Here is a 25,308-nt window from a genome sequence, read left to right on the forward strand (position 1 = left end):
TAATCAGAGATCTCATCAATGTATAGTCCAATTAGAGTCGGAGAGAGCGGGTAGCCCTGTTTCACCCCTATAGTGGAGTGTACTGGCTGGGAGAGACCCTCTTTAGTCTGCACTCGCCCAACTACTGTCTCATAAAGTGCCATAATACCCCAAATGAGCTCACATGGAACCCCCAAGTCTTGCAGCCTGCGTATCAGTCTAGCTCTGGGCACTGTGTCAAAGGCCTTGCGGAAATCCACAAAGCCACAGTAGATCCTCCTCCCATGTGCTCCGCCCTCCTCAATGATAGCCTTGAGGGTAAAGATATGATCCAAAGTAGAGAATCTCCTCTTGAAACCGGCATGTCCCTGAGCTCGGACCCCTTGTCTCTCTGCCCATCTGCTCAACTCCTGCTCAAGAATAGAGGCATATAGCTTGACCAATCATAATGGTGCGGTAGTTAGTCGGCAAGCTCGGATCTCCAGACTTGAGTACCGGCACAATCGTGGAAGTACTCCAAGTCCCAGGAAACCCCTCACACATGGCTCTATTAAACATGAGAGCTAGCAAGTCTGCAATCATATCTCTAGCATGTATGAAATGCTCGGCTACAATGCCCTCATGATCCTGTGCCCTCCCTGTATGCAATCTGTTGATGGCCCTCCTCACCATCTTTGCACTGTGAAGAAGGTAGAAGTGGGTGGACAAGGCTCTGGAGGGTTCGGTAGTGGTGGCTGCTCTGGTACTGTGTAGAGGGAGGCTGCATACTCGCCCCATGTATCTGGAGAGGTAATGGCCGGAGGCGAGGGGTGCTCTCTAAGCAATCTCTAGGCCTCCCGAGAATCCTAACTCAAAAATAGCTGATACATGTCTCTCTCTAGCCGAGCTAAGAATGCTCTCTTCTTCCGCCGAATGAGGCATCGAAAGATGATGCGTGACTGTCTATATGTAGTAACACCTGTGGCCACCTCTCTCTGTAGCCAGGCTCTGAGCTCCCTACAGTCATCATCATACCAACTATTCTAGGGCATGCTCCCAGGATGTGGTCGTACTGTGGGTTGCGTATGTGGGAAGGCCGTCGCTGCAGCTGTATGTAAAGGCTCTGTCAGGATCTATGCGAGCTTTGCTAATGGCCTCTGTGGATCCTCTGCACTCAACAAGCTGTAGATCTCTACAGTGTATACTCCATTAGTCTCTCTACAGAAGGTATATCTCGGGTGACAGAAGCACTGCCCAACCTGGCGGGTACTGTAGTGGAAATCCACCGTAAAAGAGAGAAGTGCATGATCCACCGTAACTCCGATGGGCCTGGGGCCAATCGCAAAATCCTCGATACTCGGGATGAAGGTTGGCGAGGCTAAAACATAATCCATTGTGCTGGCCCCATGTCTGTGTGGAAAGCAAGTAAAGCCACTGGCAAGTGGATACCTCTCTAGGCCATTTAAAATGGCCAGCCCATGTGCAGTTCCCATCTCCAAGAGGTATCTCCCATACTCAGTACACTCCACCTCATCCTGTGATCTCCGGGTCAAACACATCTCCTCCACATCTATCTCTCTCAACATCTCCTCCAAAGTGTCAAAGAAGGAGGTCTGGTACTAAGCTGTTCGAGTTTAAAGTCCCCAAGTATGATAACATCTCCCTCCCTGGAGAACTCCCATATGTCCTCATCTAGAATCATATATGGAGATTGCCCGTTGGGCGCTGCATAATGAGATGTGCTGGGTGGAAAGTAACATATAGCAGTGTATAGGGGTCTACCCTCATCTGCCCTCACTCTGACCCACATGTACCTCGCGCTCTCATCACGGCGCATAACATGGATGAGTGGCTGAAGCTCCTCTCTAAAAAGAACCGCAACTCCTCCAGATCCGTGACCACCATGCTTCGAACGGGCCTCCTATCTACAAGTCGTCTCCCATCTGTATCCCACCACTCTCGGTAATGTGCTGCCTGGGGCTTGATGTGTCTCCGAGTACAAGATGATGTCCCTATCTCTGAAGCTGTCCTCAAAGGCCCCCACATCTAGTCTCAATGCTCCGTTGCAGTTCCATACTGCAAGTCTCAGACTGGTCCCATAGGTCTCGCACCGTCAAGTGGTGTGTCTCTCTAGTATCACCACTCTGCCTCCTCTGTAAAATGCTAGCTTCCCTTTTTCTCTGGCTGCCCTAATCTCCGGCATGCACTCCCTCATATGTGCTAGCTGTGCCAAGGTGAGGTCATCTCCTAAAAAGATGTCCGTTTTCTCAAGGGCGGAGCGCTTGGCCAAGAAATCCTTCTTGGCCTCCAAGGTGGGAAAGCGTAAAATGAGAGCTCTCTCCTCCGTTCTTGTCTTTCTTGCCCACTCTCTAAGCCCCCGTGTGTGTAGGCCTCGAAATGCCCATGCGTGTGTATAAATCTTTGGCTTCCTCCTCTACATTGTCACCGTCCTTAAGACCCGTGATCCGCACATGAAGTTCCCTTGTCTTTCTTCTTTGTTCCTCCTCAATGGTTAGGTTGATAATCTTCGAGGTAGATGTGCTTTCGGCCTCCTTGTTCTTACCTTTCTTGACCACTTTTATCCATTTCTCCGTTTCATCTACTTGCTTTTGCGTCTTCGTGAGCACCTCCACCCACGAGGAGGTCTCCCGGGCCTTCTTTTCTTCTCCCTCTTGAAGTGTTCTCACTTGGGCCTTGATGGTGTTCAGCTCCTCCATCATGACGGGCTGAATTTCACCTTCCTCGAGCTTATGTTGAGCACGTGCTTCTTCTATCTCCTTCTTGAGATTTGCGATCTCTGCATCTTGGGCTGCTATCGGTGCTTCAAGCTTCTTGACTTTGTCAAGAAGGCTCCGGTTGACCATATTAATTGCATTGTCTGTCTCTTTCTTGTGTTGTTGGATGGCTGCCTTGATGAGGTCTTCAATGTCGATCCTCTCCATCTTGTCTTGGGCTGAAAAAGGCTGATTTCGGGTTAAAAATTAACCCTTGGCCATAGGAAGAGCTCCGTGCGTGTCTGCAGCGCTTCCCACAGAGAGAGAGGTCAGAGGGATGGTGATGTACAAACGAGAGGGTGTGGATGGAGTACTAGGGCTACTAATGTATCTCTATATGCTGAAGGGGTGATACAAGTATGATATGTTATCTACTCCTAACTCCATCCACAGTCCCATAGTTTGGGTACAATATGTCATACATCCGATTTGAGGATGCCGTAAATGTCTGGAACATGCGTCCTGGATCAGAGCGAAAATGTGCCAGCTGCTCCTTGACCTCCTGTTGGTGTCGAGGCCGGATGGCCGCGATCTCTCTGGTGGTGTAGCCGTGGTGTCTGGTAGCCGGCTAGTCTGGGTCGTCGCCTAGCTCAAATCTCCTCCGCTCGTTGGAGATGTCACTCCCAATGTGTGTGGCTGGGCTACTGGTGCCAATCTCTGGAAGAAGTCAGTCAACTGGGACTGTCTTCCTCCGCTATGATGTCTGAAGTAAGATCTCCCTGTGTCTCTGTAGTGCTAGTAGTAGTCTGCCTAGCTGTCTCTGGTCCGATCTCTCCCAGATCTGTCTAAGTGATGTGGTCCCTCTAAAAACCTCAGGATAGCATGTAAAAACCTCAGGATAGCATGCCCTGATCTCCTGCAAAGCACCACATTGGGAAACAAAATGCTCCTCTGTCTCTACCCCCATCTGGCATAATCTGCAAATGTGCTCTGCTCGAGGGATGCGTGCTGCTCTCCCAGTCTCGATCTCTAGTTGGTGTGAGTAAATCCTTCTGCACTTTCTCTGCACCAGTCCTTTTTTGCTGCCCTTTGTCCATTTGGCTGAGAAAATTCAGCCACACTAACAGGTGCTGCAAGCATCAAAACTGGGCTGAAATGTGTCTGAAGTCCAGGCTGCATACCTATGTTGGCATAAAGAGGGTTCACATATTCTGTAGGCATCAGCCGTGGTGACGCTCTTGGCATCAAACCTGGCAAAGTTGTGGGCGGTCTAGCCATGGCCTGGAAAATAGACCCACCACCAAAATAACCGGGTTGGGCAGCGACCAAAGGAGGAATGGTCGGCAGAACCATTTGTGCATTACTAACTGCCTGATCCTGTGCCTGTGTAACATGCTGCATTGGATTAGCTGCCACTGCTGGTGTCTGCTCTACATGCTGTGGCATCCTTGGCACTTGTTCCTGTGCCCTCTCAACTGCATGCTAAGATGATTCAGCCTGGGAATCCCTTGTCCTTGACTGCAAATATCTCTTCATCCTGGGATTCTTCACCAGCTGTTCAAAGGTACCAACCATGCTCAGGAGCTGCGCATGAAATAAATCCTCTTGTTCCTGTTCTTCTACTGACATGGCTGGCTGTGACAATGGCTGTGTCCGCTCAGATGTTGACACTCTGGCACCTGTCATCTCTCTACGGTGTCGGCGGGTAGAAGAGGAACTCTCTTTTGCCGGGAGCTTTCCTTTTCCCTTATTTGCCATGCTGTCTACTGAGCCCTCAAAGGAATCCTGTATCCAAAGAAAGATCTCGTAATCTTTCTCACCTGTAATCAGCTGTACCTCTCTGTGTGTGTCTCTTGTTCACCCAATACAATCCGTGTCCGGGCTCTTGCAGAAAAGAGGACCTTATCCCGGCAATGGAACCATGAAACCGGGTTATGGACACATAACGCAGTAATTCTTTCAATTAAATACCTGGACTTTATGACACACACACAAACAGAATCCTCGCTCCCTCGCTCAACACTAGATTGGCCCCGAAGTCCGGCGCCCCTTTCGGTATTTATTTATCAATTAATTCAAGGGAAATTACAAGGGTATGGTATCTATAGTTACAAGAGCAATTCACAGCCAAGAAACCCCTGTTCTAAGGAAATTTCGGCAGCATTTCGGTACATAAACCTTCCCTGAACAAAATCCCAAGTCCCTGGTCCTCTTCCTTGGCCTTCTACCACTCAAATAAGCCCAAAACAGTGAATTTCAGCTTGCTGTATTTTCTGTACAGACCTGTTTTCAGCTTTGTACAACCACCACACTGTCCTGGTAGACCCTAGCAAGGTCCCTCTGCAATCTGGCATCAACTGGGCCTTGGAACAGCCCCTGAACGGTCCGAAAACAGCACTGATTTAGTGCTGAATTGGACACCTGCGTGGTGAGGTAACTACCCTCACGTGTTCCTGCTACAGCAGTTAGCTGCTCTTGTTCCTGTCAAAAGAAGCTCTTTCCTCAGCCAAAAAGCATATTCCCCACACAGCTGTACATAATTCATGAGAGTAGCCCACTAGAGGGGCATTTCCATAGCTGAATATAGGTTAAGAGAGGCTGTTGGGAGCAAGCTCAACCCTCAGTGCATAGAGAACAGGGAAGGGGAAGCACCAATAGCTCTTAACCTGCAACAATCCACCTGCTCCTCACAAAAACGAGCCCAAGGGGAAGATAATCAGGCGCCCAGCCTCCTTTACTTAGAAATTGGCCTAAAAGCTGCCACATGGCAGTCATGCAGCTCGTTTCCCGTCCCAGCCTTCCGGTCTAAAAATCTCCCAATCTGCTAACATTTTGACATCAGTCCTTTGGTGATTATTGATCCTTGCAACATTCCGGAGAGATTGACGCGAAGAGATTTCAAATCTGATGACTGTCCAAAAATAGCAGTTTTCCTAAAATTTAGGAGATATGCCCAAAGCATTCCGTCAGGTCATCTGACCAACATTCTCTTTCGTGACCACATCAGAAAACGTAATGTGGTCATGATACAGTGACTTTTTTTTTTTCATTTCATGGACATTCACAAATGTGTATCTACATTTATGGCCAGGCACACTGTCCTGCACCATTCTCAGTGGCCAAGTACACTGTCCTGGTCCACTGTTCGTCAAGTCTTCAGTGCCCAATCTTCTGGGATTTCAGGGTCCCAAGGCTCAAGTAAACCATCAGTCGCATGAAGTCGAGTGTAACTTGCGGTTGGACTAGCGCCTAGACAAGTGGACACACGGACAGACCAGTTGGACCGACCAGCAAACGAGTTGGACTGGCATGAAGCTTCACCAACCTGCATAATTGAAGGGGCCCTTAGCCTATAAATTGGCTGCCCAGCCTAGATTGTAATCATCACCAATCCCAGTGTGTATTAACCTCAGCCAGTCCCAGATTTTTTCCAGTTCTCAGATTGCAGAAGTCCTATAGACCCAACATATGTTTCACTATAGTCTTTCTCTCTTGTAGTTCCATGCAAACCAGCTTCAGTGTCAACCTTGTAATGCAGAAATATACATACAACAGTCCTTTGATTTCACATTGACTAAAAGAAAGTAAAAGAATGTTGTTGCCTTGGATGTGGGCTAGCACATTCCTCTATACATCAAGATTGGGTACATGATAATGAGGAGGAATACATGCAAAATTCTGAGGCCATCCACCAAGATATTCTCTGATTTGCAGGATCGCTATGTTTGGTGTATTATCCCCAAATCAGGATTCATGTTTTATGACTGTTGGGGAGCAATCAGAGTCAGGGTTTAGCAGAGTTTTAAAAAATTTCAATCTCTATCGTACAGAAGGAGAGAGACATGAGTGAAGGTGAGGAGTAAAGATGCACACAGGTAGATTAGGTCCACCTTTTGATAAGGTTCAAGTCCCTGGCTATAAGAGTGACAGATGGGAACTAGAGGAGCATTCATGGAGAGCAGAGAAAGGGGAAAAATAGCATGAACCAAAGGTGTTACCAGAGGGTCAGAATGGGCATTGTCCTCTCATGGACCTCGACACTGACTTTACATAAATGGGCAGCAGGCTAAAGCAGCCCAGCCGGGTGCTCAAGACGGAGCATATGAATAGCCCAAAGAGTGGGAAAAAGGGGCAAAATCCTCATAGCCACAAATTTGTTTTTGTTTTGGTTTGTGAAAATGCTATTTTCTCTCGTAGGTTATGTTAAATTTCTGTCAATTTGTAAGCTTGGATAAACATACAAACATACATAAGTAAGTACACTTCAATTCCAAGCATATAACCAATATTTGTTTATCCTTTTAATTGGCTAAACACATCTTTTTGCTTATTGTAAACTATAAAGTATCGATGACTGTGATAAGAAAAGTAAACTGCTGCTAAGTCCACTTGACTTTTAATCTTGTGATTTCCCTTTTAATAGCGTAGTTACATTTGACAGGAAGGGTGGTGTGATAGCGTGGGCACAGTTGAAGACATCCAAGCCAGGTTGCAACAGAGGCAAGTGGCAGCAATCAAGCGGGAGCGTGCCATGGCATATGCTTTCTCTAACCAAGTAAAGACAGTAGATAAATTTCACTCCCACCTGATATGCTGTCAGTTGATGTCTTGCAATGTTTGTGATAATCCCAAGTCAAACTTGATTATTTATTTGAAAATTAGAAAGACAACATGCACATAGTAACCTAAATTATCCCAACCTGGCATTTTCCTGGCTGTTTTGTCTCTACTCCTATGCCTGTAAAGGTGGAAATTATGTGTGTGCTCACTCACTGATACGTGTTAGCATATTCATCCCCATATTCTGCCCATGTATTATGTCCACATCGGATCCCTTTATGGCCCTTGGTTGTGGGCTGGCCACCCCTATTTTTCCTGGTATTTTTCCAGGTTGTGTGACTTATCTCCAGTCGGCCAGCCCTCATGACCTGTCTATAGGTGGGCTACCCTGTTCACTTTTTAGTAGTCTTGGGGTAGTTACATTTGACAGGAAGGGTGGTGTGATAGCATGGGCACAGTTGAAGATATCCAAGTCAGGTTGCAACAGAGGCAAGTGGCAGCAATCAAGCGGGAGTGTGCCATGGCATATGCTTTCTCTAACCAAGTAAAGACAGTAGATAAATTTCACTCCCACCTGATATGTTGTCAGTCTGATGTCTTGCAATGTTTTGTGATAATCCCAAGTCAAACTTGATTATTTATTTGAAAATTAGAAAGACAACATGCACATAGTAACCTAAATTATCCCAACCGGGCATTTTCCTGGCTGTTTTGTCTCTACTCCTATGCCTGTAAAGGTGGAAATTATGTGTGTGCTCACTCACTGATACGTGTTAGCATATTCATCCCCATATTCTGCCCATGTATTATGTCCACATTGGATCCCTTTATGGCCCTTGGTTGTGGGCTGGCCACCCCTATTTTTCCCTATTTTTCTTGGTATTTTTCCAGGTTGGGTGACTCATCTCCAGTAGGCCAGCTCTTGTTTGTCCAGTCGACCATTTCCTTTGTTCTAGTTGGCCAGCCCTCATGACCTATATATAGGTGGGCTAGCCTTTTAACTTTTTAGTAGTCTTGGTCATCTTTTGTATCCCTCACTTATGAGACCTTTTATGTCTCTTGCTCGGGATTGCTTTCATTGCAGTATATTCTAGAGTGCGCAGGAGCAAGGAGTACCTCCAAAATCTATCCTTGGATGATGTGGTGACATGATTCCAGTGTGGGATGGGGTTGAGGACAGGTTCGAATCTCTGTCTCTTGATCATGGTAGCATACCTTTATTGGAGCATTTGGTTTTAAGGTGTCTAGTCTTGATGAGAGGAATGGTGGCTTCAATCTCAATTCCAATATGTGCTCCTTATAGTCTCTAGTGGGCAAACCTGGATCGTGTATTGTCCAAGGGGCCATGATCCACCATCCTAGATTGAGGATCTCTTCTTGCTATCCTCTGCAACCTAACAGATTTGGGTATACTTCCTTGAGGAAAGTCAGAGGCATTTGGTAAGGTTAAAAAATGGCTAGAAATGGTCTAGATTGTAACATGCACTACTCTGAAGTTGTAGGATGGACAGAGGAGGAGAATTTACTTCATCAGAATTTACTGTTTATTGCAAGGACGGTGGGATCAGTTAACCCAGTCACATACCCCTCAGTCGAATAGAGTTGTGGAGCACAAGAGCTGAAAAATCAATGAAATGGAAGATCCCTCTTTGCACTTTGGAACCACCTTCCTAAGCTATTTCTTGAAGACTCAAGGCTTTGACCAAAAGAACTTTAGAAGAAAAACTTCTTTCCCCACCCAAGGAAGCACTCTCACAGTAGTGTGATAGCCCAGTAGACCTACAACAAGCAACCTGCAATGATGGCTTGGCCAAAAACGACGATCTATCAGACTTATGCCCTGATACCAAGTTTAAAGCTTTTCACACTCTAGTTTAGTTAGAGAACAGAGATGAGAACAAAAAACTCATTTGACTCACTCAAAACACAACACATACCTGAAATAATGATGTATACTATAGTGAAATGAAGAAGAAGTGGAATATATAATTGGTTGATGTATATTATCGAGAAACGAAGAAGTGTCATGTGCATTAGTCCTCAGTTGCATGTGCCAAGACATTCTGAGGACATGTACAGGGTAGAATAATGCATAACGCAATATAAGCATCCTTTAACATAGATTGGAAAAACATGAGCTTCAAACCCCAGCAGATATTTGTGCCTCCAATTTAAACGATGATGAAACTGAGCAATATTCTGTCACAGTGATAGTCCCTCACCTGCGTGTCCCAGTGTAAAAATTGGTTTCTTTTTGTGAAGTATCATTGAAATCTTCATTCAACCATGGACAATTTATTTTTGGCCTCACAAGCCCTGTACTCCTTAGTGTCATACGCACATGCCTCAGAGGTGAATGCACAAGGCTAGGTGTGTCCGGTTGATCATCCCTTTTAACACATCAGATTCATACTTGTCCCTTTTGTTGACTATTTCGTTTTAGATTCTCTACCTGAAGCTGTGTGAGACTTATTGACATAAATCATGGTTCCTTTCAAGTTTCGTCTATTCATAAAAACTTTAAAACACACTTTCACATTTTTGAATAGGATGTATGTGTGGGTGTGTGTATGAGAGAGAGACAGAGATGAAATGAAATGATATATTAACGTCTTCAGAAGGCCAAAATGACCTATGAGACCAAAAAGGTTACAACAATTGGTGGATCTGATACAATGTATGTGTAAGAAAAGCTAAAACAACTAAACAACTAACTGAAACTGAAACAACTATGAGGAAAAGTAAGGTACTAGGAGCTCCTAATGGATAACATCTGGGAAGGAAAACTCCAGCAACAAAGGTAAGCATCATATACATCACTATCCAAAGATGTCTCTCATCAGTCGATGGTGGATATCCTCAATGTCCTCCATGGTGAGTACTCTGACTGGACGTCTCCCATGCCGTGCTAGTATGGTCCTGATCCTTTGTTGTAGTCTCCGCCGGTGTCGAGATGGGCCTCTCATCTTGGGGCGCCTGGACCGCCCCAGCTCTATAGACCGATCAATCAGTGTACCTCTCGTGCGGCTATACTCTGGGGCTAGCTGCAATGCCTGCTGGCTTGACTGCTCAATCTCTGGTCGAAAGAAGTCTGTAATCTGCCTCTGTAGGTGTCTCTCCCTCTTTGATCCCCTCCCTCTCAAGAGACCCTCTCTATGTCTACGCAGCTCCACCAAGTATAATCCGAGGCATCTCTGATCCTGGTATCTCATGACTCTGGAAAGTGGTCCGAAACCCTCTTTGAACAGGCAGTGAAAACGGCCTCGTATCTCATAATATACTGGACAGTGACATATGTAATGTAACTCTGTCTTTGGCTCCATCTGGCACAACAGACAAATCTTGGCCTCAGTTGGTACTCCTTTGAATCTGCCAGTCTCAATCTCTAGCTGGTGTGAGGATGTGCGCATCTGACCAATAGCACACTGTATTAACGTCTACTAGAGGCCGAACTCGACCTATGAGACAAATCAATGTACAACTGTCAATGTCTGCTGGATGTCGAGAAAAAAAAGGACAAAATGAACATGAAATAAACTATGAAAGTACTGAGCTAGTGGATGGATGGAGCACTACTGCTAGAGGCTCAGTATGCAACCTATATGCGTAGGGTATACAAGAGTGCAATGTAGATCTGTCTAGCTCCAACCAGTACCACAATGGGGGTGTAATATGTGATACATAGGTGATAGTGAGGCAAAAATACCTCGGAGCATGATCTCCGGGTGTGAGTGTAAGTGAGCTAGTTGCTCTTGAATATGGTGCTGATGTCGAGCCCGTATCTCTGTGATCTCCCTCTGATGTAGTCTGGGAGTCTGGTAGCCTGATGCTCTCGATCTCCGTCTGGCTCGGAGGTCCGCAGCGCACTGAAGTGTAACCTCCTCCTGTGTCAGAATAGGCACTGAGAGAGAGAGAGAGAGAGAGAGAGAGAGAGAGAGAGAGAGAGAGAGAGAGAGAGAATTCCATCCAGTCCCTTGTTTCTAAAAAAAAAACTGTATCACTCGGGACTCTCCGTTGAGACCAGCTGGTCAGCAAACGAGATCCAGTAAACAGATTACAGTAATCATTTCATTCATTATACATATCTTCCACGACATACGCATGGGTGTCCTAGGCACCGCGAGCCCGTGCATTGCCTGGTTAAAACCCTCCAGGATCCACCTTAGGTGTCCTAGCACTTCACTCAGGGACCGCTTCGTCGGAACTCGTTCATCGTACCGGAAGCGCACCATTTTAATCGTACCGAGGCTGGTCAAGACCTGGGTAGGCTTTGCCGCGTGAGTTGTCCTTTGAACACTCCCCGCCAGCTGTTGCAACCGAACTCCACTTAGAAAAACATATACCAAATGCTCCCTCCAGCATTTTGGCGTAAGACAGTGCTTTGAGAAAACAGGGTTTCTATGCAAGTTTTTAGTTTGATTTTCTTTTGAATACAAGGAGTATTTTTTGAATCAGTATTCCTAAAACTTCTTGATCGGAATTTTGAATTTCATACTAGAATTCATGGAATGCTATAACCTTGATCCACAGATTAATGCGAAGGGTCTCAAACTTAGTTTTAGATTTGGCGGGAGTTTTTGAGTGTATTTTTCTAAATTAGTCACACCTTCTTTCCTCGAAACTGACAAAAGAGTTTGGTCTTGGTCATAGTCTGATTCACGGTTCGAGTCGGATAAGATTTTTCTTGAACTATCTTTCTTAAAAAGGTTTGATAATTCAGTTACTGTTTTACTGAATTTCTTTCTTTGAATATTCACTTAACTGATTTTTAAATTAGTTACGAATTCCAACGAGGAATAAATTAATCATTTATCTGAATATTTCGATCTCGATAGATTTCTTGAATTTTCTTTTTACAATCCGTGTGAGTATAAAACGATAGAAATTTCTCTCTTAGAGTATTTAATTATTCATTTATCAATTTCTTATAGAATTTAAATATAGAATTTAAGAGAATTCTAATTTTAATATAAAAATTCTTTATGCATCTATTTATGCATAAAAATCAACTTCAATGGGAATAACACTTTTAAAAAAAATTCTTTTATGCATCTATTTAAGAAAAAAAATAATTTTAATAGGAATAACACTTTTAAAATAAAAAGAATCTTTGTGTATCTATTTATGCATAAAATCGATTTTAATAGGAATAACACTTTTAAAATAAAAAGAATTTCTTTATGGATTTTTTACAAGAATAACGCTTTTATAATAAAAATTTTCATTATGCACTTTCTAAGCATAGAAATTAAATTTAATAAGAATAACACTTTTATAATTAAAAAATTTTCATTATGCATCTTTCTATGCATAGAAATTAAATTTAATAAGAATAACACTTTTATAATAAATAAATTTTCATTATATATCTTTCTATGCATAGAAATTAAATTTAATGAAAATAATACTTTTATAATAAAAAATTTTTCATTATGCATCTTTCTATGCATAGAAATTAAATTTAAATGAGAATAACACTTTTGTAATAAATTTTTTTTCATTATGCATCTTTCTATGCATAGAAGTCAATTTTAATAAATAATGTCAGTGATATCCATGCATATTCATAGGTGAATATGCACATGGAGTAATTAGAATATTTCTTAGATGCAAAAATAGTGTGAATTACTCTTTTGGAATAACATAAAAACAAACTTTCTTTTTCACAAAATTTTAAAAAATTTTACCATAACCTTCTTTGTATGACTGACTATTTCTCATTTTTATCATTCTTTAATTGACTTAAATTAACCCAAATTAGATGTATAGGACTCTAATCTACACAATTTTCAAATTCAAGAGATTAAACAAGAAGAAAAGTTTAATTAATCTTTTAGTTAATCTTTCTATGATTAAGAAAGGTTGGAATGTAAAGAAGAGAAGGGGGTGGTCTTTTCCTCAAAGGCATAGCATTTGAATTTAATTCAATCAACAGTAAAACATGAAAATCAAGAAAACCATAGATTTAAAAATCAAACAAGTTAGAGAAATTAGCTTACATGGAGCTTGTAAGCTTTCCTTTGGCTTGAAGGATTGAAGGTTCTACTCATGTTTGAAGCAAGAGTGGCCACCAATTCACTTTGGAGAGGATTAGGTAAAAAACGATTGAATTATCAAGAAATTCAATGTAGATGGCTCAAGGCAGGAGTAGAGTAACAGTGCATAAATACCATTAAGCTTTTACAAAGGAGGAGGCTTCTATTTATAGAAAAAAGTGAGCATCAAACCAAGCAAACTGATTCTAGAATTTCTTAGATCAGTTTGGTCAATTTTTGATCATTTTTGGGTCAGTTTAGTTTACTTTTTTGAAATAGCAGAGACGAGAGATGAAATATCTCATTTAATTGATTTAAAATTGGGAGATAATGATGAGAAAAAGGCGCCTACTTCATGAGGGAAGATCCCCACTTTGAGATGTCAAAATTCATTTTTTTAAATCTTTTCTTTGGTCCTTAGTTCACTCTTCATCTTATGTGAGTATTTACTCATTTTTGCGGAGTTTTTCTTTTATTCTTCAATTTATCTCCTCCTTACATTTAGATTAATCTTATTGGTCCATAAGAATCTTAATCCTAAATTTTTCAGAAAATTTGGACCCTTAGGCTAAGGTCTTTTGTGCAGATTATAATTTATTTCTAATGCACCTTAGGAATTTCTTTTTAAACTTCTGTTTCGGGGGAATTTATTTTAATAAGAAGGGATATTTTTCCATCCAAAGATATCTAAAAACTGAATTACCTCTCTAGAATATTTTCTTTCTCTAGGCCAAAACAAGTAGAAGCAAGATCTTGTATTATTCTGAAAAGGGTATTGATTACAGGGGAAGAAACTTGACATCTTGAGGGGCTGGGGAGGAATCTTACATCCTCTCCCACTTGAAAAACGCGAGATGTCCTCATCTCGTAAACTGGGGGTAATCTCGCATCAGTTCGGCTTCTTTCTCCCAGGTGGCGTCTTCAAAAGGATAGAACTTTCATTGGACTAATAATTTTCTCAAAATTTTGTTCCGAGAACCTTCTCTCGAATATAAGAATTTCTTCAGGTTGGAGTTCCATCTGTCCTTGGGTTGAAGAAGTTAAGAGTTCATCATTAAGCACATGATTCGGGCTCGGTACATACTTCTTAAGTAGGTTGACATAAAATACATTATGTACTTTGAGATGAGGAGGCAGAAGAAGTTCGTAGGCTAAGTCACCTACTTTCTTTGTAATCAGATATGGTCCACAGAATCTGGGGAATAACTTCTTGTACTTCCCAAGAGATAGAGAACTTCTTTTGGAGCGTACTCGAATGAAGACCATATCTGCTTCTTCGAATTTTTTTGTTTGACCTCTTCTTCTCTGGATACTGCTTCTGTTTATCCAGGGCAACTTTTATATTCTTGCGGATTGACTGCATCTGCTGCTCAATGTCGTCAAGCATCTATCTAGACATCTCGACCCTAATCAATGGGTCGGACCAAGTTAATGGTATTAGGCAGTCTTGTCCATACAGAGCTTTGAAAGGGCTCATCCTGATACTTCGGTGATAAGAAGCAGTGTAGGCGAACTCGACTAGGTGCAGATAGCTTAGCCACTTCTTGGGTTCCCTGCCACAGCATGACTGAAGTATATCTTCGATTACTTGGTTCACCCTTTTTGTTTGACCATCGGTGTCGGGGTGGTAAGCTGTGGTAAGATCCAAGAAAGTTCCTACTGCTTCGAAGAATGCAGTCTAGAATCTTGACGTGAATTTGGGATCTCGATCACTTACTATTCTCCTGGGTAGGCCATGCAATCTGATGATTTCCTTGAGGAACACTTTGGCCACATCCACTGCAGTGTAGGTTTCTTTTACTGGAATCAGATGGGAACTTTGGTTAGTCTATCAACTACCATGAAGATGGAGTTGTAACCTGATTGCACTGAAGGTAGTCCAGTAATAAAATCCATACTGATACATTTCCACTTTATCTGGGGGATGTTTAATGGATGTAACTTCCCAGGCATCTTTACTCTCTCGGCTTTGACTTTCTGACATATCAGGCATTGACGTACATGGTTAAGTACATCCTTTTTTAGTCCAGGCCAAAAGAAGCTTTTCTTTACAGACATGTAGGTCTTGATGAAACCTGGATGTCCTGCTATATAAGGCTATCATGGGCTTCATTCAGAATTTGACCCTTAGTCCCCTCATCATTGGGAATGCATAGCCTGCTATTATAAAACATAATTCCTTCATCCAGGTTGTACTCTTGAACTCGATTTAACTCCTGAGGAGTTTTGCTTTCCTGCATAAGTAGGGTAGCAATAGGGCCAAAGAATCTATCGTGCATGATCTTCTCTCTTTCTTCAATAATCAATGGATTTGACACCACTGTGATTGCAAGCAAGGAGGCTTTTTTGCTGAGAGCATCTGCTACCACATTTTCTTTACCTGGGCGGTACTTGATTTCAAAATCAAATTCTTGCAGGGTTTGCATCCACCTTCTTTGGCGCATGTTGAGATCCTTCTGAGTGAAGATCCACTGTAAGCTCTGATGATCTGTCATCAAAGTGAATGTTTGACCCAGTAGGTAATGTCTCCACAACTTCAGGGCATAGACTACTGAAAGTAGCTCCAAGTGGACAGCATAATTTCTCTCATGCGTTCCGAGTTTTCGGGATTCATAGGCCACTGCATGACCTTCCTGCATGAGCCCAGGGCAAAACCACTGGCATTAGTTACTACCTCAAAGGGTAGAAAGAAATTTGGCAACTTCAGAACCGGATTGGTTACCAAGGTGGTCTTCAGCTTATCAAAACACTCTGACACTTAGCAGACCATTGAAACTGGGTATTCTTCTTGAGAAGATTAGTCAAGGGAGAAGCTATGAGAGCATACTTCGGTATAAAAATTCTATACCAACCAGTTAATCCCAAGAATCCCCTGACTTCTTTCACTGTCTTTGGTTCAGGCTAATCTACGACTGCTTGGACTTTTGCGGAATCTGGAGAAATTCCGTCTTTGGATACCAGAAAGCCCAAGTATTCAACATGGTCGATAGAAAAAGTGCATTTGCTCTTTTTTGCAAAGAGTTTGTGCTTCCTTAGAATCTCAAGAACTTTACGGACGTGAGCTTCATGGTCAGCTGCATTCTTTGAGTAAATCAGAATATCATCAAAGAAAACAAGAACAAAATCATCCAAGTATTCTCTGAGAATGTCCTGCATTAGGCGATTGAATGTAGTTGGGGCATTTGTTAATCTAAACGGCATGACTTTAAATTCATAGTGTCCATAGCGAGTATTGATGGCTGTCTTTGGGATATCTTGATCATTAATCCTGATCTGGTAATACCCTGATTTGAGATCTATCTTTGTGAAGATCTGGGCTCCATTTAGCCTGTCCAGAAGCTCATCAATTCTGGGGATAGGATACTTATTCTTAACTGTCAGCTGATTGAGACCTCTGTAATCCACATAGAGTCTTAACGTTCCATCCTTCTTTTTCTGAAAGAGAACTGGCGCTCCCCAAGGTGAAACATTGGGTCTTACAAACCCTTGTTCTAACAGCTGCCTACGCTGTTCCTTGAGTTCAATGGCTTCAAGGACTGGCATTTTGTACATGCGCTGGGCTATTGGGAATAAATAATCATGATCTACTTCCCGAATTGGAGGCATCTCAGTTAGCTGTGCTGGGGATAAAGCTCGTTCATCCCTCGAATGAATCTGGCCATCAGCTGCTCTTTATCCAAAAGTGAAGAATATTTGAGGAGAAGGGCAAATGCCTGATGCTATTCTTCAATTGTCCGGCTATGCTGCTTCAATTCCAAGAACTCATTCATTTTGGTTTCGAGGAAGCCTGGAGGATAGAACCTCTTCCTGAGGTAAGCTTTAAGATTTGACTAGGTCTGTGTTTGAGCTGTTAGGGTTAGGGTTTTGGAAGGCACTTCAACAGGAGGCACTTCAACAGGAGGCATGAGAGTAAGAGAGAGGACACCACTGCTCATATATTGATTGTGATAAAATGAAGTACAATAGCCACATAAAGATGTGACCTAATAGTGTGTTCACATGGTCCGGCCATAAATAGTGCCAGGTGGACCAAAACCACTTATAAATCTTTATAAGTGAAGCTAAACTGGGGAAAAAACCTCCACTAATTGAAGTAAAAAGTGCCCCAGTAACCTACTGATGATCACTAGCACTCCCTTGGGTGCATACACAGCATAAAACAGAACAAACCCCCCTGGAGTGATATGTGATCATTGTACATCATCCTCCAAAAGGAAACAAATTCAAAGCAGTGCGGAACGCTTCGAATTTCGGACGTGGTAGTGCCTTGGTGAAGATGTGTTGTCACATTCTGATCTGTAGGTCAGTAAATCAGACTGATATCACCTGCTTGGAGTCTCTCCCGAACAAAGTGATAGTGAATCTCAATGTGTTTCGTGCGAGCATGAAACACAGGATTCCTGGCCACGGCAATGGCACTCTGACTATCAGTATAGATAGGTGTAGGCTCCTCCACTGAAATATCCATATCAGTCATAAGACGACGCAGCCATACGCACTCAACGGTAGTAGTGTAGGCTGCTCCGTACTCTGCCTCACAAGACAAAGTGGCAACTGTGGTCTGTTTCTTGCTTAGCCAAGAAATATATGAAGAGCCAAGAAAGAAACAATTTCCACTAGTGAAATGTCTGGTATCAAAATCTCCAGCCCAATATGAATCGCTGTAAGCATATAGCTGCATGTCACTCCCCTCAGGATAAAGCAATCCAAGAGACAAGGTACCCTGCAAATACCGAAATACACGCTTCACAGCTTGCCAATGTGAGAATCGCGGGCTGTGCATGAATCTGCTCAACTGAGATACGGCATACTGAATATCTGGCCGTGTAGTACACAAGTAAATAAGGCACCCAACAGCCTGAGCATATGTAGTGGCATCAAATAAAATACTATCATCCTGTAGTGACAGTTTCATCCCAGGCTCCATAGGAGTGCTAATAGGCTTGCAATCCTGAAATTTAAACTTCTCCAGAAGTTTAGCAACTTACCGAGATTGCAACAACCCAATGCCTCTGTTATCCTGCACAAACTGTATGCCCAAATAGTAGTTTACGGGCCCCAAATCAGACATGTCAAATGTCTGTTTTGCAGTCTCTCTTTAAAAGCTGCAATTTTGTCATCATTTGATCCCATGAGCAAAAGATCATCTACATAAAGATTGATGACCAGCAGATCTTTCTCTTCTTTCTTTACATACAAAGTGGCTTCTGATGGACTGTTCACAAAGCCTTGCGTGAGCAGGAAAGCATCTATCTTTGCATACCAAGCTCGTGGAGCTTGTTTCAAACCATACGAGGCCTTTTTCAGCCTGCATACTTTCCCTTCATGACCATGTTCCAAGGTGGATGTGTACGTATTGTACGTAATGTACGGTACGTATTTGTACGTTGTTCCGTACAGATAAAATTTTTGTGTACGTAAAAATACGTACCATTGTAAAAAATATCAATCTGTATGGCATTTCATATCAAAATAAACATAAAAAGATCCAAATACATTTTAAATTGTGAGAGAGACCTACAAGACAATCTAATAAGGTCTTTGCTAATACGCATTTGATTAGTAATCACAAAACCCTTGCCGCATGTTGTAAAATTTGTTACTTCAGAAATCAAACATCAGATACCAAAACCATTTTTCAATCAGATGACATAGATCAATCTTCAATCACCAATCACCACTCTTAGAAGTTAGCTCTATATAAACTGATGAATCAGTGTTCACACAACAAAAGTCTCGACTCTCATCCATGTCAAAAGGCTGCAAATGCATCAAAACAAACTGAATACAATGCACATACTACATAGCAAGCTGCATGTCAAAACTCCTCATCAGATGATGATGATGACGATGCACCAGAAGAGAGCAAGTCCCCATCTGTCAAGACATTGCCCTCGTCGTCATACTCAGGCTCTGCCATCACGGGCACATGTGATGATGTGAAAGATGTATCATGAGATCCATGTGCTACATCATCATCTCCTGGCTCACTCTGAGTATGAATGAGAGTGACAGCCTCATTCGCCCGAGTCCGCTGCGTACGAACAGGCAGCTTTCCCCGACGAATGCTCCTCCGTCTAGCGCTCTCTGAATCTGCAGCCTCCTCACGCAAAGGTATCGCCAAAGCCCGTGCGCGTGACCTTGTGACACGACGATCGATGCTCTCCAACTCTCTATGAAGGAGTCGTATAATATCTTCCTGCTCGTCTCTGACACGCTGCTCCACGTGGCCCTCAGTAGAGGTTGGCACCCTCTTCACACGGGTCGGATCTGCCTGTGGAAAAGCAAAATCCGACAAGTCAGAACCACAAGAAATGACTTATATTGAAATGTGCCAAAAGACGTACGACAGTTAAATATACCTGCTTGGGTGCCCCCAAAGCATGATAATCTCGCACGAGCTTCATGTTAGCTCGGCAATACACTAATCGCTCCAGTTGAGCGGTACTAAGTCGATTGCGGATCTTCGTGTGAACCAAGGAGTAGGCACTCCAATTGCGCTCACAAGCACCAGCAGAACAATCCTACGATCACGAATCACGATACGATTTCGGAGTCAAAACCCTTAATGAATCAAACTTTAAAGATGGATGCAATTGTGAAAGAGTCAAGAGTACCTGCGAGAGGATTCGGAGAGCAAGATGAGTCAGCTTTGGAAGACCTTGTCTTCCATAGCTCTGCCACCACGTGAGAGGAAATTTCGTCGCCTCCTCTCTCAAAACCACCGCTCTAGCAAAGGATGGTCCTAGATTGTTCATAAAACTCATCATCTCTGCATCAACCTCAAGTTGCTCATCCTCGTCGTACATTATGTTGATGTACTGGTCTTTCTGCGTGAGCAGAGTGCTCTCACTAAACAGCTCTGGCTTCTTGTAGAAGGGATGAAGCAATGCAGCCATCCCATGAATGGGACGGCTCATAAATGTCCATCGCCGCTCTACAATAGCCAGGATGTCACCACGGCTACAAATTGACAAGCCAACATTCCAACAGTCATTATATAATATAACTTTAAACATATTGTTGCAATGTGCATATTATTTAATATTAATATAATCAACCAAGAACAATATCCAAGTGTACACTCACTGAGACTCCGTCAATGTCGTACAGGTGGCAATATGGCGCTTCATCTCCATGAAGAGATGATAGACCAGTCCAAGAGTAGAGCCCTCCATATCTGTGATTCGGAGGAGGACATGGATAGGCTGCAATGCCACCGTCAAGCTCTGTACCTCTGTCCAAAAGGCCTCGTCAAGCACTTTCCGCTGAATGTATCTAGTGGCCTCTGTCTGTGCATGGTGCATAAACCTCCATTTCGGGTCCACCACAGTCTGTAGTAGTGGGTCCCGCAATGTAAAAAGCCTCTGCAAGACCAAGAACATATAAGAAAACCTGGTCTTCGAGGGTCGCACCATATCAAGTGCACTATGGCTCCTGAAGATGGCCAAAGCCTGATGTTTTTTTCGGAAAAATGTAGTAATCTTCATGGCATCTGCAACATTAGGTTGCACCCATGGCAACTTTCCAATATCCTCCATCAGCAGGTCCAAGCAATGTGCAGCACAAGGAGTCCAAGCAATGCGAGGAAACTCTGCCTCGACCAATTCACCCATACACTTGCAATTTGAAGCATTGTCTGCCACCACTTGGACCACATTCTCTGGCCCAACATCCAAAATTGCCTGTCTGATGTGGTGATAAATAAACTCAGCACTGATGGATTCTCCTGCCTTTCCTGCATCCACAGCCCGCAAGAAGTATGTGCCAAGACATGAGGACACCAAAATATTGATAATGTGTCGTCTACGCATATCACTCCAGCCATCAGATATGATGGTGCACCCAAAAGACTGCCATCCTGCCTTGACAGGTACCAATGCCTTGTCTATCAAGGCTTTCTGCTCTTCAAGCATCGTGGTACGCATTTTGTTATACTCCACCCCAGACCACGAGTCTGTGTGGCCAACCTCTGCTATGGCCCTCACCATTCTCTTCCATTGATCAGTCCTCAGTACATTGAAGGAGATGTTGCACTCCACAAGAGTGCAAGCAATCTCCATCTCAGCCACTTTTTGTCTCTCTTTCACCCACGAAAGAGATGACACACGTGAAGGCAAAGTACTCTGTCTCAGCACATGTGCATCATCATCCTCATCACCCTCCTGCATGACACGGGCCCTCTTTCTGCCCCCTGTAGACTGGCTATCCTGTGTGGAAGAATCACCCATCTCCCCCACAAGCGCATCATGAAGTGCATCTTGAGTGTGCTGGCTGCCCCTTACCTTCTTTGAACCCTTTGCTGTTGATGAATTCTCAGCAATGAGCTTGTCTCTGATATCCTGCGGCACCTGCTTGCACCCACCACAATTGCCGGTGGTGCCAATACCTGTCAAGTGTATCACGACACGAGAAATTGTGCTCGTGAGCTCGAAGTTGCAATACTTGCACTGCCATCTACGCGTGCCAGAACCAGCTTGGGTCGGCGTATTAATAACACGGATGACATTGGTGTGCTCCTGCCAGTAGGGGTTGCATGGCTTCGGCATATTGGATCCTGGAAGCTCTGTGACACAAACAAAGAGAGAGAGAGAGCTTAGAGCATAGTACATACTCCAAAGGAAGAAAGAGAGAGAGAGAGAGAGAGAGGGAGAGCGTAGAGCATACTCCAAAGGAGGAAAGAGAGAGAGAGAGAGAGAGGGAGAGGGACCCCGGACTCGGGAGGGAGTGAGAGAGAGAGGAGATTAATCATGTAGTACATTGGCCGCTCGCGGTTGAGAGAGAGAGAGAGAGAGAGAGAGAGAGAGAGAGAGAGTACAGTACGAGACAGAGATGCATCATGAGGGACCAAGGCCATGAGCGAGAGAGCGTGAGAATTACCTGGTTGCAATGTGCACAGTGTGCAGAGACGGAGCGAAACAGAGCACTATAGGCGAAACAGGCGAAATTCCAAAATAAGGCCAAATTCGCACGTTGAAGGTCAAAAAGGGGTTTTTTTTAAAAAATAAACGTACGGATCGATCCGTACGCGTACGGATCCGTACGGTACGGATCGATCCGTACGTACGTACGGATGCAACCCTGCCATGTTCTGCAAAACCTATGGGCTGATGTACATAAACTTCCTCCTCGAGGGCCCCATGTAGGAAAGCAGTCTTGATGTCCAAACTGATGAACAACCCAACCACGATGTGCAGCCAATGCAATGACACTCCTAAGTGTCAACATACGGGATGTAGGAGCAAATGTCTCCTCATAATCAATGCCCTTCTTCTGTGCATAGCTCTTTGCAACTAGACGGGCTTTGTACCTGTCAATGGATCCATCTGCATGTCTTTTCAACTTATAGACCCACTTAGTACCAATGGCTTTCTTGCCTTTGGGCAGATCAACCAAATCCCATGTTTGATTCTTTTTAATAGAATCAAGTTCATCCTGCATGGCTTTGTTCCAATGCACATTGTCTCGTGCATCCACAAATGAATCAGGCTCATCATCATCCTGTAAGCTGGCTGCCATAACCATATTTAAATCCATGATGTGTGCATGCTCATTGGTCCGTGTCTCCCTACGAGTACGGCCAGCAAGAGGAGTCTCTAGATGGCTGTCCTGTAATGTCCTCAAATACCATCTAGGTATATGTTTTGACCTGTGGAGCCTGTTGCCCCGTATTTGGCTCAACTTCTGGCTCAATTGCCTGCTGAATTTCTGCACCACCTTCATGATTAGCTGGCTGCCTTGCACCCTCATGGGTTGGATCACCAACTGTGGAATGAAACTCCATAGGTAGTAGACCTTCAAACACATCATTTTCAGCCTGATTTGCATCATAACTAGCCATGGATAATTCTGATTTTTCATCAAAAATCACATCCCGACTAGTGAATATCTTCTTGGACAGTGGGTCATATAACCAGTAGCCCTTGCTCTCACGGCTATACCCAACAAAAATACATTTTGTGGCTTTATCATCCAACTTCCTCCTCAACTCTTTGGGTATGTGTGCATATGCAAGACACCCAAAAGTATGAAAGTGTGATATCGAAGGCTTGCGGCCATGCCAAGCCTCAAAAGGAGTAATGGAAACCAATGCCTTTGTGGGACATCGATTCAAAATATGTCAAGCACACATAACATCTTCCACCCAAATGACATGTGGTAGCTTCTTTGACTTTAACATACATCTGGGCATCTCCATGAGTGATCGATTCTTCCTTTCTGCAACCGCATTTTGCTGTGGAGTATAAGGAGTAGTATACTGATGCTTGATACCTCTACTCTCAAGAAAGGAATTCAACGTGTGTGACACATATTTCCCCCCTCGGTCAGAACGGAGAGTCTTAACCTTGCATCCTGACTCTGTTTCAGCAAGTGCTACAAAGGCCAAAAATGCATCATATACCTGTGATTTCTGTGTCAATGTATAGACCCAGCATATACGAGAGAAGTCATCAACAAATGTAGCAAAATAGAAGCAACCTCCTAATGACTTCGTCTGCATGGGACCACAAAGATCACTGTGTATAAGCTGCAACTTTGCAGTTGCTCGTAGAGCCTGATCACGTGGAAAGAAAAACCGATGCATTTTTTCCAAAATACATCCTTCACATATGTGATCTGGAGGCTTCTCCATAAGAGGTAGGTCTGTCAACATGTTATGTTGCTGCATAAGCATAAGACTACCAAAATTTACATGCCCCATGCGAGCATGCCATAACTCCGCATCAACCATAGCTGGAGTAAGAGTAAATGCATTATAAGCAAACTGATCCACTGGCTGAAATGCATCCAACTGATAGAGTCCATGACATAATGTACCAGTAAGCATCAAGGTCAAGGCATTAGCTTTGTCTCTGACCATGCATTTGTCATCATCAAAGTTGACTTGCATACCACACTATGCTAAAGAAGAAATGGACAACAGATTCTTCTTTATCCCTGGTACATATAAGGCATCTGTAAGGCGAAGAATAGAGCCATCAATGGCTGTGAGCTGAATCTCCCCAATGCCACGAACTAGATATGAAGCATTATTGGCACACTGAACGGTCTTGCCAACAGGGGCAGGGCATACATTACAAAACAAATCCGTGCGAGATGTGATATGCTTTGAAGAACCACTATTAAAATACCATGTACATGCATGCTCAGTCACACTGAGTGCCTGTGAAGACCAAGAGACATCATAACTGCATGTGTAGAAATAGTAATCCCTGTCTTCAACAAATGAAGCAGTCTCTGGAGGAGCTTTAGAGGCATCATTTACAGACATCCCATATTCCTTCGCCTTCTCTTTGGCAATCCTCTTCCCACACTCTGTGATGTAGTGACCTGGCTGGCTTCTTACAGTAATGGCATTTGCCCTTCTTCTTGGGCTGTCCATCACCTTTCTTGGTATCCTAAGATGAACCACCATCACCTGAATTCTGATTTGAACTCTTTGGCTGAGACTTGCCTTTCCCTTTTTGACCTGTCGTAAATGCTTGTTCAGCACTTGTGTTCATGTTCATGTTCTTCCTGATTTGCTCTTCTTGTAACAAGAGAGCAACAAGTTCCTGATACTTTAGGGGTTCAATAGCATTCGTCATGCTAAGGTTCAAAGAGGTATGAAAAGCCAAGTAGAATCTTGGCAAAGAGTTTAAGATGGTGGATACAAGCTGTGTCTCAGGAATAATCTCATCCACATTGATGGGTGGCTCTCTCAAATCCTGCAGCTTGTTCAAGTGGCTAGAGATATCATCTCGTTCATGCATCTTCTGATTTTCCAGCTCTCTTTTCAAAAATGAGTTCCATGCCTCATTACGAGCAGCATACATTTGCTCCAAAGTCACCCATGCATTCCGTGAAGAGCCAGCTGAACGAATATGAGGTATAATACACCTCTGTACTAACAATGCAATAAGTGATAAGGCTTGTGGATCTTTGGGAGCCCATGTCTTCTGAGCATTTGTTCTTTGAACAGGCAGTGGCTGACTTGGTGCATGTGCCTGTTGTCCTCTTCCACGAGCACCCCCTTGGGGAGGAGTCTCTGGAGCCAATGG

General features: G+C 43.4%; 2 protein-coding genes across 5 annotated transcripts in view; one reads left to right on the forward strand and one right to left on the reverse strand.

The window, feature by feature from the left end:
* The window catches only part of LOC147631855 (protein IQ-DOMAIN 6-like), an 81,605-nt gene that overhangs the window by 39,202 nt on the left and 17,095 nt on the right, over positions 1–25,308 (forward strand). For 3 of the 4 annotated variants that reach the window (XM_086808413.1, XM_086808411.1, XM_086808412.1), the window contains exon 5: positions 7,114–7,227. In XM_086808413.1, coding sequence (XP_086664539.1) covers positions 7,114–7,227 — 114 coding nt within the window. Of the gene's footprint in view, positions 1–7,113; positions 7,228–8,316; positions 8,413–25,308 lie in introns of all 4 variants that reach the window. The other variant, XM_086808414.1, reaches the window with a different exon arrangement.
* On the reverse strand, positions 19,086–22,303 carry LOC147631857 (uncharacterized). The gene is made up of 4 exons (XM_086808410.1): positions 20,357–22,303; positions 19,885–20,230; positions 19,630–19,791; positions 19,086–19,541 (listed from the first exon to the last, which is right to left on the reverse strand). The coding sequence occupies exons 1-4, from the start codon at positions 21,877–21,879 to the stop codon at positions 19,086–19,088; spliced, it is 2,487 nt and encodes an 828-aa protein (XP_086664536.1). The 5' UTR covers positions 21,880–22,303.

The sequence above is a fragment of the Cibotium barometz genome, chromosome 14 (genome assembly GCF_041138505.1).
Source record: "Cibotium barometz isolate CiBa-2024 chromosome 14, ASM4113850v1, whole genome shotgun sequence".
NCBI lineage: Eukaryota > Viridiplantae > Streptophyta > Polypodiopsida > Cyatheales > Cibotiaceae > Cibotium > Cibotium barometz.